The sequence below is a fragment of the Biomphalaria glabrata genome, chromosome 3, assembly GCF_947242115.1.
Source record: "Biomphalaria glabrata chromosome 3, xgBioGlab47.1, whole genome shotgun sequence".
Classification (NCBI taxonomy): domain Eukaryota; kingdom Metazoa; phylum Mollusca; class Gastropoda; family Planorbidae; genus Biomphalaria; species Biomphalaria glabrata.
In genome coordinates this window covers 36,270,382-36,285,524 of record NC_074713.1, presented here as the reverse complement: position 1 = coordinate 36,285,524, position 15,143 = coordinate 36,270,382, and the positions used below count along the sequence as shown (strand labels likewise).

The following is a 15,143-nucleotide window of genomic DNA, read 5'->3' as shown; positions in this document are numbered from 1 at the left end:
TAAATTAAGCCATAAGTTCGAATTCAGGTTGTCCCAGGTTTTTTTTTTTTTATAAATGCTTTAAAAAAAGTAATGACTGTGAAATCCAGCCAGATCTCCCTTTTTTCCCCCCTCTCCCCCTATTCCCAACTGGTCCAGTCACGTGATAGGATCATAGAGTAGTGAGAAAACTAAAAAGCATGAAATAGCGCTAAACAAAAAGAATTGGTACAAATATTCCTAATCGCACAGATTTATTGTTATCTATTACAAATTTAATTTCATGACTGATCCAAAACTAATTGATACAATTACACTTCGTATAAGATTTTTTTTAATAAGTATTTTTATGTTGTTTTTTTCTTGTAAGATATTTCACTAATTCTCTTAACAAACTGTGATTTCTGCACAAAAATGGACCGCCCCCCCCCCCCCACACAACTCGAAGGTTTACGGGCGGGGTGGAGAACGGGATAGATTGAAAAAATGATAACATTTGAGAACCTCTTAGTAAAGTAAAAGAGAACTACTCCACGCGGCAAAGATTCTTACCAAGAAAGTCCTGATTTTGTTAATTACATTTACCTACAAGATGAAACGTACGCGAAGTCTTCATTCTACCATCCACTATCACGTGACTGCCTTTTTTTTTTTTTAAACTCAGCACTCTTCCTATCTCTCGCCTAAACCTCCCCAGCACCCAACTTTTGTGATTCCATAAAAAACCAACTCGGCAAAAAGAAAAAAAAAAAAGGTAAAAAATCGTTGAAGTGGAAACCTAAAAGGAAATAACCGATAGGGAAAAAAAACACTACAAATTTAGCGATCAGAGTTGGTAGGTACTTGGTCTATTTGGAGTCTTTGGTTTCACGCAGGAGCAGATCTCTGTTGACAATTGTTGTCATTAATTTTTTAAGCGAGTAAGATATTTTGAAATTGACACCATGTCAAGACAAGGAAACATCAGCGGACGGTCCTCAAGGGTGGACAAAAAGGATCCATTGTTCTCCATGAAACTTCAGCAATACGCTGACATCAAGGCTCAATGCTTGAAAACAAAATCTCTTTTCGAAGATCCAGAATTTGTGTGTTGTGATTCGTCCATCATGTATTCTAAGAAAGTGGACAAGAAGTATGAGTGGAAGCGCCCTTCTGTAAGTAGACCTTTAAGCACTTCTGTATATTGCTTTTTCATGCACTTCTTAAAGTAGACCTTCATGCACTTTTGTATGCAGGTTTTTCATGCACTTCTTTAAGTAGACCTGTATGCACTTCTGTAATTAGACCTTTATGCGCTTCTGTAAGTAGACCTTCATGCACTTCTGTGTGTATGTTTTTCATGCACTTCTGTAAGTAAACCTTTATGCACTTCTGAAAGTAGACCTTTTGTGCACTTTTGTAAGTAGACCTATATGCACTTCTGTATGTAGGTTTTGCATGCACTTCTGGAAGTAATCTTTTCACTTTTCAGTTTTCACTTTTCACTTTCAAGTAATCAACTTGTTTTTTGAATGACTCATTAAAGAGAAAGACGTATACAAAATGATGGTTCAGTTAGTGCAATTAGAGACGCATGCCGGTTAGGACTAAATCATCGGGAATTAGATCGCCACTGTAACAGCCTTGAGAAAAGATTCAGGCTATAATTTGAGGGACTATAGAAAATTCTAGCTATCATAAATAGTAATGTGATTTTGACTATAACCGAAATATTCAATTCATTTTGTTCTTCTTTAGAAAATGTGTGCTTTAGTGACATACGCCGCTAAGCTATTGTTAAAACACATTCACATACCTGGTGACCAAGCATCGATCGGCTGAATAATTTTCCATGGAAAGTTAAAATTTACGCGAACTCATTGTGGAGAGATTTTTGTAATGACAAAAACGAGCTTCCAATCCTAAAAATTGCTTGTGTTCTGTTTGTTCAAAATTACAAGAAAAAAATTTGGTAAGTGTCCCTACAGTCTAGAAACACCGTTGTTCACATCTACCATTACAGTTTTGGTTTGGAAGAAATTATTTGTAGTACAACTTCTGAAATTTGATAAAGCAGTAGTGCATGAAATCAAGGAACAAAATTCCCTCAAAATGTCCTTAATTTCATATCCAACAAACCATGATCAAACTTTATATTAGCATACTTTCAAAACGCTAACCCGTGTTTTCAGCTGATGTCTGTATACCAGCGGCTTGGTTGTAAGAACTGTTCTAACGTATAGAATTACTTTCATCAGGTTTATTGTGGCTAGACCTAATCATGTGTTTGTGGTGACAATTGTTGCCCAGATCATCCCGTTCTTTTTCTTTCCCGTATGTAAATAAAACCTTTGATAGCAGCCCCCTAGTACGGGAAACAGTGGAGGGAGAGGGGGAGTTCGAAAAAGAGAGTTTAAGAGAATATTGATATGTAGCGCAGAAATAAAGGAGGGGTGACTATTAGGTTCTGATGGTTACGAATAAAAATTTCAACACAAATCATTCCACTTTAAATCTAGATCTAGACTTAACATTAAATATTAAGCAAGCAAAAAAAAAAAAAAAAACACATCTTATTCTTCTGCAATCGTTATAGATGTTGAATTTTGTGTGCTATTGCGATCATTGGCGAAACCAATTATAGCAAAAATCTGGATAATAGAGAGAAGAATAAATTGATCATGGAATAGTATTTGGTTGAATCTTCGTTCATAGTTGTTAAAGAAAGTTAACACCATTATATTTATGAAAAAAAAAACTCAGACCGGAATTCATTTAAAATGGCCATGAATATTTTCACAGTAAAACATTGATACGTACCATCACATCACAATAATAGAGTATGGGCAATGCAGTTCTAGCAACAATACCGGTGGTATTAAGGCGATCCAATCTACTCCATTTTTCTTTTTCATTGGTTACATCACTCAACACATATGAAAAATTGATCTAATTAGCATAATTTGTGATCATCGATGAAGAAATAACCAAAGAATTAGAGAATCATTTCTAGGTTTTCATATTTGTGAGAAATGGCTGAAGTAATGAAAAATCCCCATTTATCCTAAACAAACTGCGTAGCTAGGGCTATAATGGTACTTCTAATGTGAGTGGATAGTACATGGTCATAAGGCATTTCTTTATCGAAAGTAGCAGCTAGCGGCGGCCAGCCAGCTTATGTTCACTATGCTAACCGCAACTTATATTTAGTTCTCAATGTTTCCGTCAGCTGTGTTCAAGTTGCAGATTTCTATGACTTGGTACTTGTAAGTAGTTTAGCTAACAGGGCGCCTTTTGAATCCAATTGGGAGATCATAGTTTATAACACACTCACTAAATTGTACCTACAATGTGGCATCAAGAAATCAGATTTAGATATTTTGATGCACAGATGAAATATGCTAAGACAAATGACTTTGTGTTCCTCAAAGAAAAAAGAATGCCAGGAAGCTGAGGCACTTATAGGAAAAATTAAAAACATTCACTCCTATTGTTCTGCATAGTGTCGAGTGCGAAATTATAAAAGCAATCAACGTTATTTCGAAAATGTTGGAAAGTGAGCAGCAAGATCTACAGAAATCAACAAGATCTACAGAAATCAACAAGATCTACAGAAATCTACAAGATCTACAGAAATCAACAAGATCTACATAAAGCAACAAGATCTACAGAAATCAACAAGATCTACATAAAGCAACAAGATCTACAGAAATCAACAAGATCTACATAAAGCAACAAGATCTACAGAAATCAACAAGATCTACAGAAATCAACAAGATCTACAGAAATCAACAAGATCTACATAAAGCAACAAGATCTACAGAAATCTACAAGATCTACAGAAATCTACAAGATCTACAGAAATCAACAAGATCTACAGAAATCAACAAGATCTACATAAAGCGACAAGATCTACAGAAATCTACAAGATCTACAGAAATCAACAAGATCTACAGAAAGTGTCACAGATTACATTATAGAATTGTGTGTACATTTCACATTTGAAAGAAATATAAGCCCTCGACATGAGCCTCGGGATTTACCCCTCAAATTTAGACACTTGACAGCACGTCAGGATTTACCCAAGGGACGTGATTAGTATGTTTGAAATCTATTGGTTGATTTGAATTTAAACAAAGACATTTTTTAAAAAAGAGTTAGCGCCAGAGAATTGGCGGGGAGTAAGAAAGTAACGCCAGTCGATAAAATAATTGGTTAGTTGACAGTCACGTTTCTAAGAGCTCTGTTTGAAAAGCCTTTGTAATATGTTTCATGCTCATTGATTTGTAATTTGTACTTACGTTGTATTTAAATAAAGTTCCAGAGTTTTGTTTTATCAAAGAATCGTTAATTGTGATTCTAGATCGTCATTTTTTTAAACTATTGAATTCAAGTAAAATCCCCGGCATAACAACACACCGTACCATCTGCATGTTGTTACATCTGGCACTCTCCGACTAATAAAAGTTCATGGACAACTTTTAACGAAATTTATTCAAGATCTAGGACCAATTTCTAAAACTCTTCAAAGGAACTTCATTCTTATTTAACGGAGGACAGAATTTCTGTGTTTAACAGGTCAGTTGGTTATCGATAATTCTTTTATAAAGATTTTCGTTAGAGTTACGTCTAACTCACGAAATCCATCATTATATGTAATTGGCAAAAGGAATAAGACCAATATACATAATAACTGGCAATATAAAAGACCAGTAAAGCAAATAACTGGCAATATAAAAGACCAGTAAATCAAATAACTGGCATTATAAAAAAGACCAGTAAATCAAATAACTGGCATTATAAAGAAGACCAGTAAATAATCATTTGTGCAGCACAAAGTAAACAGAAGACCAAATTTAACCAACTGTTAAACCAGTAAAAAGTACTCGGCTCTATAGATCTATATATTCAATCATACGACTCCAGTAACTACAAGTCTACTGTCAAGAATTTATTAGCAAATTGAGGCTTCAAGAACTTTGTCACTAGATCTATATTATTATTATATCTGAGATAAAGCCAAAATCCAGATATTGAACATTTTGCTCCAATACAAAAAACCAACAAAAAAATTAAATATGGCTTCCAGTTCTAGAACACAACGACTCTTCGAATTGATAGAATTAGCCAAAGAAAAGCAAATCCCAAAGCCAGACCAGTGGGCAGAGAAACAAGAAGAAAAAGAATATCAAGAGCAAGAATCTGAAAAACAAAGGCAAGAATCTGAAAAACAAAGGCAAGAATCTGAAAAACGCATGCAATTAGAAGAAAAAAAATTGCAAGACGCTGAAAAACGCATGCAATTAGAAGAAAAAAAATTGCAAGACGCCGAAAAGCAAAGACAACATGAAAAAGAAAAAATGGAATTCGAAAGGCAAAATAAAGAAAATAAAGAAAGCTTTCCAATTCAAGGTCACTAAAGTATGTTTGACAAATACAGATTAATGAACAAAATATCGGCTTTCAACGAAAACATTGACAATATGGACTCGTATCTCATAAGATTTGAAGAAATAGCTACAACATCCGGTCTACCTGAAGCACATTGGTCGAGCTCACTCCTCACCCTTTTGACTGGCAAAGCTGTCAACATTTGCTCACAACTGTCCATCAATGAACGCAGCACTTACTCTGATATCAAGGAAGCTCTACTGCGCCAATACGGAGCAACTTCAGCCAACTATAGAAAGAAATTCTATAATGAAAGGCCACAGCAAAATGATGATCCTCAAATTTTTGTAGCTAATATGTCAATGTGGTTTGATAGATGGGTATCCATGGCAAAAATAGAAGAAAGTTACCAAGCTCTTCGTCAACATATTATTATCGACAACATCACCCATGCTCACTCAGAAGATATTCAATCCTACATTATAGAGAGAAATCCTACTGATATACAGACATTAACCAAGATCATCAGACAATATAAAGCAGCCTATCCAAACAAGTCAGTCAAACCATCTGTTGAAGATAATTTTGTCTGCTTTGCTCAAGACAAAAATGCAAGATATAAGTCAGATGACAAAGTCAAATGCAACAAATGTCATAAACTAGGGCATTTCACGTCTCAATGCCGCAGCAGAACCACAGAATGTTCATTTTGCCATAAAAAGGGTCACCAAACTCATGAATGTTGGAAAAAACAGGCAGTCTCCAAAAATCAAAATTTTGATAGACCCACATCACCAACTCAAAGATACAGCAATAGAGAGCAATACAATCTCAACAAAGCACCTGGAAACAATAAACCAGATAACAACAAACCTCGCTACAGAAGTCATTCACAGGACTCCAGACCACAATATATGCCAAACAGAAGCTCATATAACAGAAGCTATTACAATGAGCACTCAACTATGACAGTCATTGCAAAGTCCAATGGTCTCAAATTTTATCCAGGCTTTGTAGGAGACAAGAAGGTGGAAGTTCTTCGTGACACCGGAAGCACGTCCACATTAGTACATGAACGCTTCGTACACGCAAACCGTTTCACAGGCAACCACGTCCAAGCCACTGCATTCAACGGAACTGTCAGCAAGTTACCTGAAGCCATCATTTATGTTACTACACCATTCTTCAGTGGTCAAACAAAAGCATTAGTAACACCCAATCTACCAGTGGACCTAATCATTGGAAACATAGAAGGAGTTAAAGAATGCACTCCTCAAGAACTTACTGAATGGACAAATGCCATAGAGCAAGGTCAAAAATGTTTGGCAGTAATGACAAGATCCATGTCCAGACAACAAGAACATTTGGCACCTGAACAAGTTAGCCAAAATAATCACATGGCTACCTCAGTTACTCAAGTTATGCAGAATGCAACAGAACCAGTTACTAGTCCAGTAGCCAGCAACAATCAAGAACATTCAACATGGACACCCCCAGTTACATCAAACCCATCCCTACCGGTCATAAGTCCACCTCCAATTCCCGAATGTCCATTGTTGAATTTTGAAGAACAAGACGACATGCCCAGAGTCTCTAGCAATGATACAAGAACTCTAACTGGTCAAACTGAAGTCCATCAAGACAAGTCATATTTCACACATGATGACTTCAAAGAAGAACAGAAGCGAGATCCAACATTGCAAATACTCTATCAGAAGGCTCAAGCAAACAAACAGCTGAATCTACCAAATAAACCATATTTTCAAGATGGCCTCCTGGTGAAAAATGCCATGCATAAAGACAATACCGTTCAGCAAATAATAGTGCCACAGAAATACAGGAAAGAAATACTGGCAACAGGACATAACATTCCACACGCCAGCCATATGGGTGTAGTCAAAACTAAAGCCAGAATCCTCAAAGAATTTTATTGGCCAAGTATCATTAAAGACGTCAAGAAATACGTGAAGTCATGTCATATTTGCCAAGTCAAAGGACCTAAGAACAACAAATCACAGGCACCTATCCAAGATATGGAATTGACAGACAAGCCATTCCAAAAAGTCTCAGTTGATTTGATTGGTCCTATGCCAGTAGCTTCAGCAAGAAACCATCGATATGTCCTGACATTGATTGACACATGTACAAGATGGACAGAAGCAGTACCTCTAGTCAACATTACAGCGCTTGACATCACCAGAGCTTTGTCAGAGATATTTTCCAGAATTGGTTTCCCAGAAGTTATCCTCTCTGACAGAGGCACACAGTTCACAGCTGACATTACCAAAGACTTCATGAACATGTACCACATCAAGATGAAGTTCACAACGCCCTATCATCCCCAAAGCAACGGGCTTTGCGAACGATTCAACGGTACTTTGAAGAGGTGCATTTCAAAAATAGCACACGACAATCCGCAGAATTGGGACTTATTGCTACCAGCAGCTCTGTTTGCATACAGAGAAAGTCCTCAAGAAACCACAGGATTCTCACCTTTCGAGATGGTTTATGGCGCCAACCCACGAGGACCGATGGCAATCCTCAAAGAAGCTATTATTCGCCAAAACTCAATCTCATCAGAAACCAAGACAGCGTTTCAACATGTGCAAGATACCAGAAACATAGTCATATCTGCATGTGAAAAAGCAAATGAAGCCACAGCCATAGCAAACTCCAATACCAGAATGAGAGTCAATAGAAACAGAACACTGAAACAATTTGAACCAGGAGATCAAGTATGTCTGTTACTACCAGACAAAAGCAACAGACTATTCATCAAATGGCAAGGTCCATTCTCCATACTCAGAAAGATAACAGATGTTGACTATGAGATAGACATACACAACAAAAAGAAAATCTATCACGTCAACATGTTACAAAATATAACACAATAACAGAAGGTACCACAAGCCCAGAACAAAATGAAAGAGCCATATCATGTCTTGCAGTCATACCAGAAGAAGATGAAAATGACACGTCTGAATTTGACGACATCAATATGCCACAAACAACTACCAAACAAACTGAATTTTGGCAAGACATCAAACTCAATTCAATGACACCGCAAAAGCAGAAAGAACTGACTACCTTTCTCAAAGAAAATTCAGACATATTTACAGATGTTCCAGGCAAAACGTCAATTGCGGAACACAATATAATACTTACTAATTCCAAGCCTACAAAAGCAAGACCTTATCCATTACCAGTACACTACAGAGACTTTCTTAAACAAGAAATTAACCAACTATTAGAGCAAGGAATCATTGAACATTCCAACTCTCCATATGCTGCACCAATAGTTCTTGTCAAACGGAAGCAAACGACAACTCCAAGAATGTGTGTCGACTTCAGACAGTTGAATAAAATAACCCAACTCGACTCATATCCTATGCCAAATCCTGAAGATCTTATGACCAAATTTTCAGAGGCAAAGTTCTTCACCAAAATAGACCTATCCAGAGGTTATTACCAAATACCAGTCAGACAAGAATGCAAACAGTTTACGGCATTCACCATAGCTTATGGACTATTCCATTTCAACTTCATGCCATTTGGTCTAGTCAACGCCAGCAGCACCTTTAATAGAGCCATTCACAGCATACTAGGCAATCGCTCCGACACAGTGTCATATATAGATGACATTTGCATATTCCATAAGACATGGAACGAGCATATCAAAGGACTACAAGAAGTTTTCAGCATACTGAAACAACATGGTTTTACCATAAAGCCTAGTAAGGTAGAACTAGCCATGTCAGAAATATCCTTCCTGGGTTATAAAGTCAGCTACAATTCGCTGAGACCACAAGAGAACATTATTCAACGCATACTAGACATCAAAGTCCCCACCAGTAAAAAGCAAGTGAGAAGTATTTTGGGTCTGTGTAATTTCTAGACATTTCATACCAGGTTACACAGCACTCATAGCTCCATTGATTGAACTCACTAAGAAAGGACAACCAACGAAGATTCCATGGTCTACAAAGTTACATACCACTATTGAGAACATTAAAGCTGAATTCTCAAGAGACACTATTCTCAAACTTCCGAATCCAGAGAAGCAATTTTACCTCGCCACAGATGCTTCATCTTCAGCTATAGGTGCATGCCTAATGCAGAAATACCAAGACACTTCACAGAAATGCCAAGAGACTTTGCACCCAGTATTTTTCATCAGCAGGAAGTTGTCAACAGCTGAAACCAGATACTCAACCATCGAACGTGAATGTCTAGCCATTGTATGGGCCATAGCCAAGTTCTCCAGATATCTACTAGGTGCTCATTTCACACTCCTAACCGATCATGCACCACTAGCATTTCTGAACTCAAAGAAGTTAGCGAACAGTCGTTTAACTCGTTGGAGTCTACAACTCACAGACTACCAATTTGAGGTCAAGACAATTCCTGGACGTGAGAATGTCTTCGCTGACACACTTTCCAGATGTATTTAATTCTTAACATAATTGTATATATATTTTTCTTCCACAGGTGTAGTATATCAGTTTTGTATTGTCATATTTTAATTTCATCATAAGGCACCATGAAGAGAAGTAACCTATTCAATTCAAGATTTAATTTATCCAAGTATTATGCTTTGTACAACTTTTGATATTGTTCATGACAAGCATTGTCTCATTTTCATAACCACTTGAATAGTGAGACAGGTGTTCAAAGTCATCAATAATTTTATTCACTGCATTTACATTTTTTTAATTATTATTGTTGTTATCTCCAAGTTGACTTTATTTGTCATATGTTACCTCAACCATTTTTCTATAATTTCATGTATGGTATTTTGTGTATATTTAAATAATTTTAATACATATGAGCATTTCTATTACCATACAAATGCTAAATGGAGGGGGGGGGTAATATGTCACAGATTACATTATAGAATTGTGTGTACATTTCACATTTGAAAGAAATATAAGCCCTCGACATGAGCCTCGGGATTTACCCCTCAAATTTAGACACTTGACAGCACGTCAGGATTTACCCAAGGGACGTGATTAGTATGTTTGAAATCTATTGGTTGATTTTAATTTAAACAAAGACATTTTTTAAAAAAAGAGTTAGCGCCAGAGAATTGGCGGGGAGTAAGAAAGTAACGCCAGTCGATAAAATAATTGGTTAGTAGACAGTCACGTTTCTAAGAGCTCTGTTTGAAAAGCCTTTGTAATATGTTTCATGCTCATTGATTTGTACATAAGCTGTACTTACGTATTTAAATAAAGTTCCAGAGTTTTGTTTTATCAAAGAATCGTTAATTGTGATTCTAGATCGTCATTTTTTTTAACTATTGAATTCAAGTAAAATCCCCGGCATAACAACACATCGTACCATCTGCATGTTGTTACAGAAATCAACAAGATCTACAGAAAGCAGAAAGTCAACTGGAGAAGATCAAGAATGAATGACTGTAAAAATGAGGCTGTTTAAGTAGCTCGATCTTGGAGTCTGATCCAGTTTATTTTTATTTCGCTCTGCATGGTTGCGGAAAGTTAAAAGGCATTTTGGTGAGCCTACCACTAAGGCACTAACTAGTGTAAAAAATAAATATTAAAATGCAGAGAAGACTTGATAGTTCAGCAGGTCATTCTCGAAATTGATCAAAACATCAGAATGTCTATGACACAGAGCAGGTTGAGGTCGCTTGATGTTCTTTCCATTTGACGAGAAACAGACCAAAGCTTAGAACGAGGTGCCCCACTGGTTTCTGACTTGACTATTTGAAAGACCAGAAAAATGCAGTTTTAGTAAATAAATGTTAGATCTATTTACTGATGATAATGGACATAGAACAAGATAATAGATTTTATATATTTTTAATAGTTTTACATTTTCTTTTGAAACATCTTATGTGGTTTAACTTTGTTAAAAAGTTTACCGTATAAACATTGACATTCAAGACTGGTATGGACTCATGGAGTCCTAACTTAATCCAACGTAATGACATTTTTATTTATAAAAAAAAAGTACTATCCTTGCATTGGAATGTCTTTTGGTAAATGTACTGATACATTCAGATTACTTTATTGTCACACTGTCAATTTGTCTTATTGGGGGGTAGGGGACCTACCAAAATATTCTTGAACCCGGGCCCACGGGTACCTTGCTACGCCACTGTAAAGAAGGTTTCATCAAATCCATTTTCGGACATAAAAAGTCGGAGCAGTAAAGTCTAAATGTCAAATCTATTTGAAAGTTTGGATTTATAGTGCAGTATTTTAATATCAAAATAAAATATTAGACTGTATAATTTTGGAGTAGCCTAGATCTTGACTCAATCTATGTCACTTGTCTATTTGTTCAATTATATCGTTATTATATTACTAAAATAGATTTTCTTATCCATGTAGGGCCTACATATGTGAATATGTTTTAATATTGAGATTCAAACCGTGTGTGTTTCACTGGAATCATAATCAAACACAAGATTTTAAAGTTAAGAGGGAAACATAGGAACATCATTTAGAAAGTGGGGGGGGGTTGAGGTAAATGGTTGAAATAAATGTCAAACCTGTCAATATCTAAGTGTATATAAATCAACCTCTTGGATTCCTCCAACTCTTGTATTAAAAGCTTCATCAGTAAATAATGAGTAAATACACCCAAACTCTATACCTAGAATAATAAGACGTGCCTTGGAGACCGAAGATTAATGAGGAGTGCAGTATTTCACATGCCTACGCAGTCCCTGCGCCACATCCAGCGCAGACCTAACACAGTAGTCTGTCGCTGTTCAATTTAGATTCTCTTTTGGCTTCTCTTGGAAGATCCTAACTCCATAAGCACGAGCTGGGAAGAGGCTAGGAAAATTGAACATGACCGATCTCTTTGGAGAGAGGTTGCCGCCCTTTGTGCAGGGAAAAGATTGTCCACCTGAAGGGGAACCTTGACAACCTTTAGGCCCTAGTTCTAAGTGCCAATTATTTCTCTCAAGATGTTTGTTGCAGCTCACAAACAGATGAACTTAACTTTATCTCGCTCGTGGATTGTTAACATTTTGAAGGAGATTTTACTTTTTACTTTTCTGGCACAGAGCTGCTAACTGAACCTGAAACATTTGAATTTTACTTTTCTGGCACAGAGCTGCTAACTGAACCTGAAACATTTAAATTTTACTTTTCCACGAGATCCCGTGATGAGTTTTTCAGATCTCGTGCTGACTTCAATGATGCGTGTGATTTAAAGTTAACTCTAGAAGATGTTCAATACATTAAAGAAAACAAGGATGCAATGATTGCAGTTTTGTCATTGCCAAAAGCCATATTCTTGGGGGAAAATAGTGTTGAAAATTTGGACTAAGTTGCAGTTATTATTAGCCCAGATTTTTACAAAAAGTACAATAGGTATTGGAGGCGCAGTGGCTGAGTGGTAAAGCGCTTGGCTTCCGAACCGGGGTCCGGGGTTCGAATCCTGGTGAAGACTGGGATTTTTTATTTCGGGATCTTCGGGTGCCTCTGAGTCCACCAAGCTCTAATGATTACCTGACATTAGTTGGAAGCCATTAGTTGTGCTGACCACCGTAGGCCCCATAAACAGATGACCTTTACATCTTCCTTAGAGTTCACAAGGTCCGAAAGGGAAACTTTACTTTTACAATAGATAGTGTGTGTGTGCGTGCGTGCGCTCTCTTCGTCATGTAATGCTTACCTTCATAAATTCAAACAAAGTTCTGAATGCCGTCAGGTCCCCACTGAGTCGACAGTTTCGTGAAACAGCGTTGTCGTCCGTCTATAAGCACTAGCTGGGATACGATACTAATTATTTTTTTTACATCTTTAAACTTTATTTTGAGCTAAATTTCTATTCATTTTTTACACCACCGTACTATGAAACACAAAAATATAACATTTTAAAGATCATTGCATTTTAATAATGTAGGCATGGAAATATAAATTCTTGCCAACCATACTATTTTCATTTGGTAATCCAGCTATGCTATCTATTCCGATGATTAATATTACATTAGTTGCTAACAAATCTGTTCGTTTTCAGTTTTAAAATTTGAACTCAATCACAACGCGCATGTTCCTGGGATGTGTCAATATAAAACAAAAAGGACGCTGTACATTCCTAACAAGCATGTTATTGTTCTTTTGATTTCTGGGTCAATCTTTACAAAGACTATGGCTGCCATCCTAACATCTCTGCGGATTGTTTCATCTCAAAAGATCAGAGTACATGTTCACGTTGCGCGAATCAAACTCTACTTCCACATTGTGTGTTGTCGCCCCTACCCGTGTTGCCAGTATAGTAAGCCGACGTGGTTCCAGGTTTCACCTATTTCAAAAAGTTAAAATAAGTGCCGCTTCAAATAGTTTCCTGAAGGCTAATGGCCTTTTTTTTTCTTCAAAGAAACTTGTATTTTTCTCAGTCGTAGGTAGGTTGTTTTCTTGAAAATATTATTAACAGAATGTGCGTCAGTGGCGTCACTATGAGTGTACGGGAGTGCGGGCCGCCACCAGGGGGTGACACCCAAGTGGTAAAGAAGACAATTTAAAAAATGAACAGTAGTTAGGTTACCTAACATGCCTAGCACACTTTTGTTAGATAGATCTAAATATTGATAGATCTTATGTACAATTGTACAATTTAGTATTTTTTTGCAGTGGAGTGATAAATGCGTGTTTTAGAACAGTCTAATTGTATCGTACACAATCGTTTAGGACTTGAGACACGAATATGTTTGGTCTACAATTATCTATATATATATAATTTACGTCATATAGTTAAATATTTTTTAAACTTTTATTGTCTGACATACACGTAGAGCGACAGTAAGAACAAAATGTACCGCTAATTACTGTGGAAATATACATTTGCAAACTGTTTTTGTTTTCTTCAAATGATCTACAATACAGTATATAGGTGTTTAACATGTGAAGCATAATTTTACAATTCGGTCAGTTTCAGTCAACTTGTTAAAGGACTTATCCCGAGTGATCTGACACGTTCACTTTACGAACTGCATATGTGCAAATTTACCACAAATATCTAAAGCAGCAGTAGGACCGCATTACTTTTCTTTCTGCGTTAAAAAAAGCGACGCAAAGTTTCAATTTCCCATCCATCCGGCCATACTCACTTGAGCAAATACACCAAGAGCATCATTGTCATTTCACTGGTGTTAATTCGAGCAAATCTACATCACCATTTATCTTCAGTTGAAGCAGTTTAATGTCCTGCTCAAGACAGTTTTTGAAAGTTGTGTGTTGGAGCACTTTATTGTCTTACTTAGGACAGTTTTTGAATGCTGTCTATTGGAGCAGTTTATTGTCTTGCTCAGGTGGGTTTATGAATACTGTCTGTTGGAGCAGTTTAATGTCCTGCTCAGGACAGTTTTTGAATGCTGTCTATTGGAGCAGTTTATTGTCTTGCTCAGAACAGTTTTTGAATGCTGTTTGTTGGAGCAGTTTAATGTCTTGCTCAGGACAGCTTTTGAATGCTATGTGTTGGAGCCTTTTTATGTCCTGCTCAGGACAGTTTTTGAAAGTTGTATGTTGAAGCAGATAATGTCCTGCTCAGGACATTTTTTGAATGGTGTATTCGAGTAGTTTAATGTCCTGCTCAGGACAATATTTGAATGTTATATGTTGGAGCAGTTTAATGTGCTGCTTAGAACAATTTTTCAATAGTGTGTGTTGAAGAAGTTTAATGTCCTGCCCAGGACAGTTTTTTAATGGTGTGTGTTGGAGCAGTTTATTGTATTGCTCAGGACAGTTTTTGAATGCTGTGTTCTGTAGCAGTTTAATGTCCAGCTCAGGATAGTTTTTGAATGCTGTTTGTTG

The 15,143-nt window shown here is 36.7% G+C and overlaps 1 protein-coding gene across 1 annotated transcript in view; it reads left to right on the top strand.

Annotated features, from left to right (window-relative positions):
- Positions 1-834: 834 nt before the first annotated feature.
- The window catches only part of LOC106056965 (calpain-B-like), a 119,942-nt gene continuing 105,633 nt past the window's right edge, over positions 835-15,143 (top strand). Inside the window, exon 1 of the mRNA XM_056024822.1 lies at positions 835-1,133. Coding sequence (XP_055880797.1) covers positions 924-1,133 — 210 coding nt within the window. The 5' untranslated portion in view covers positions 835-923. The remainder of the gene's footprint in view (positions 1,134-15,143) is intronic.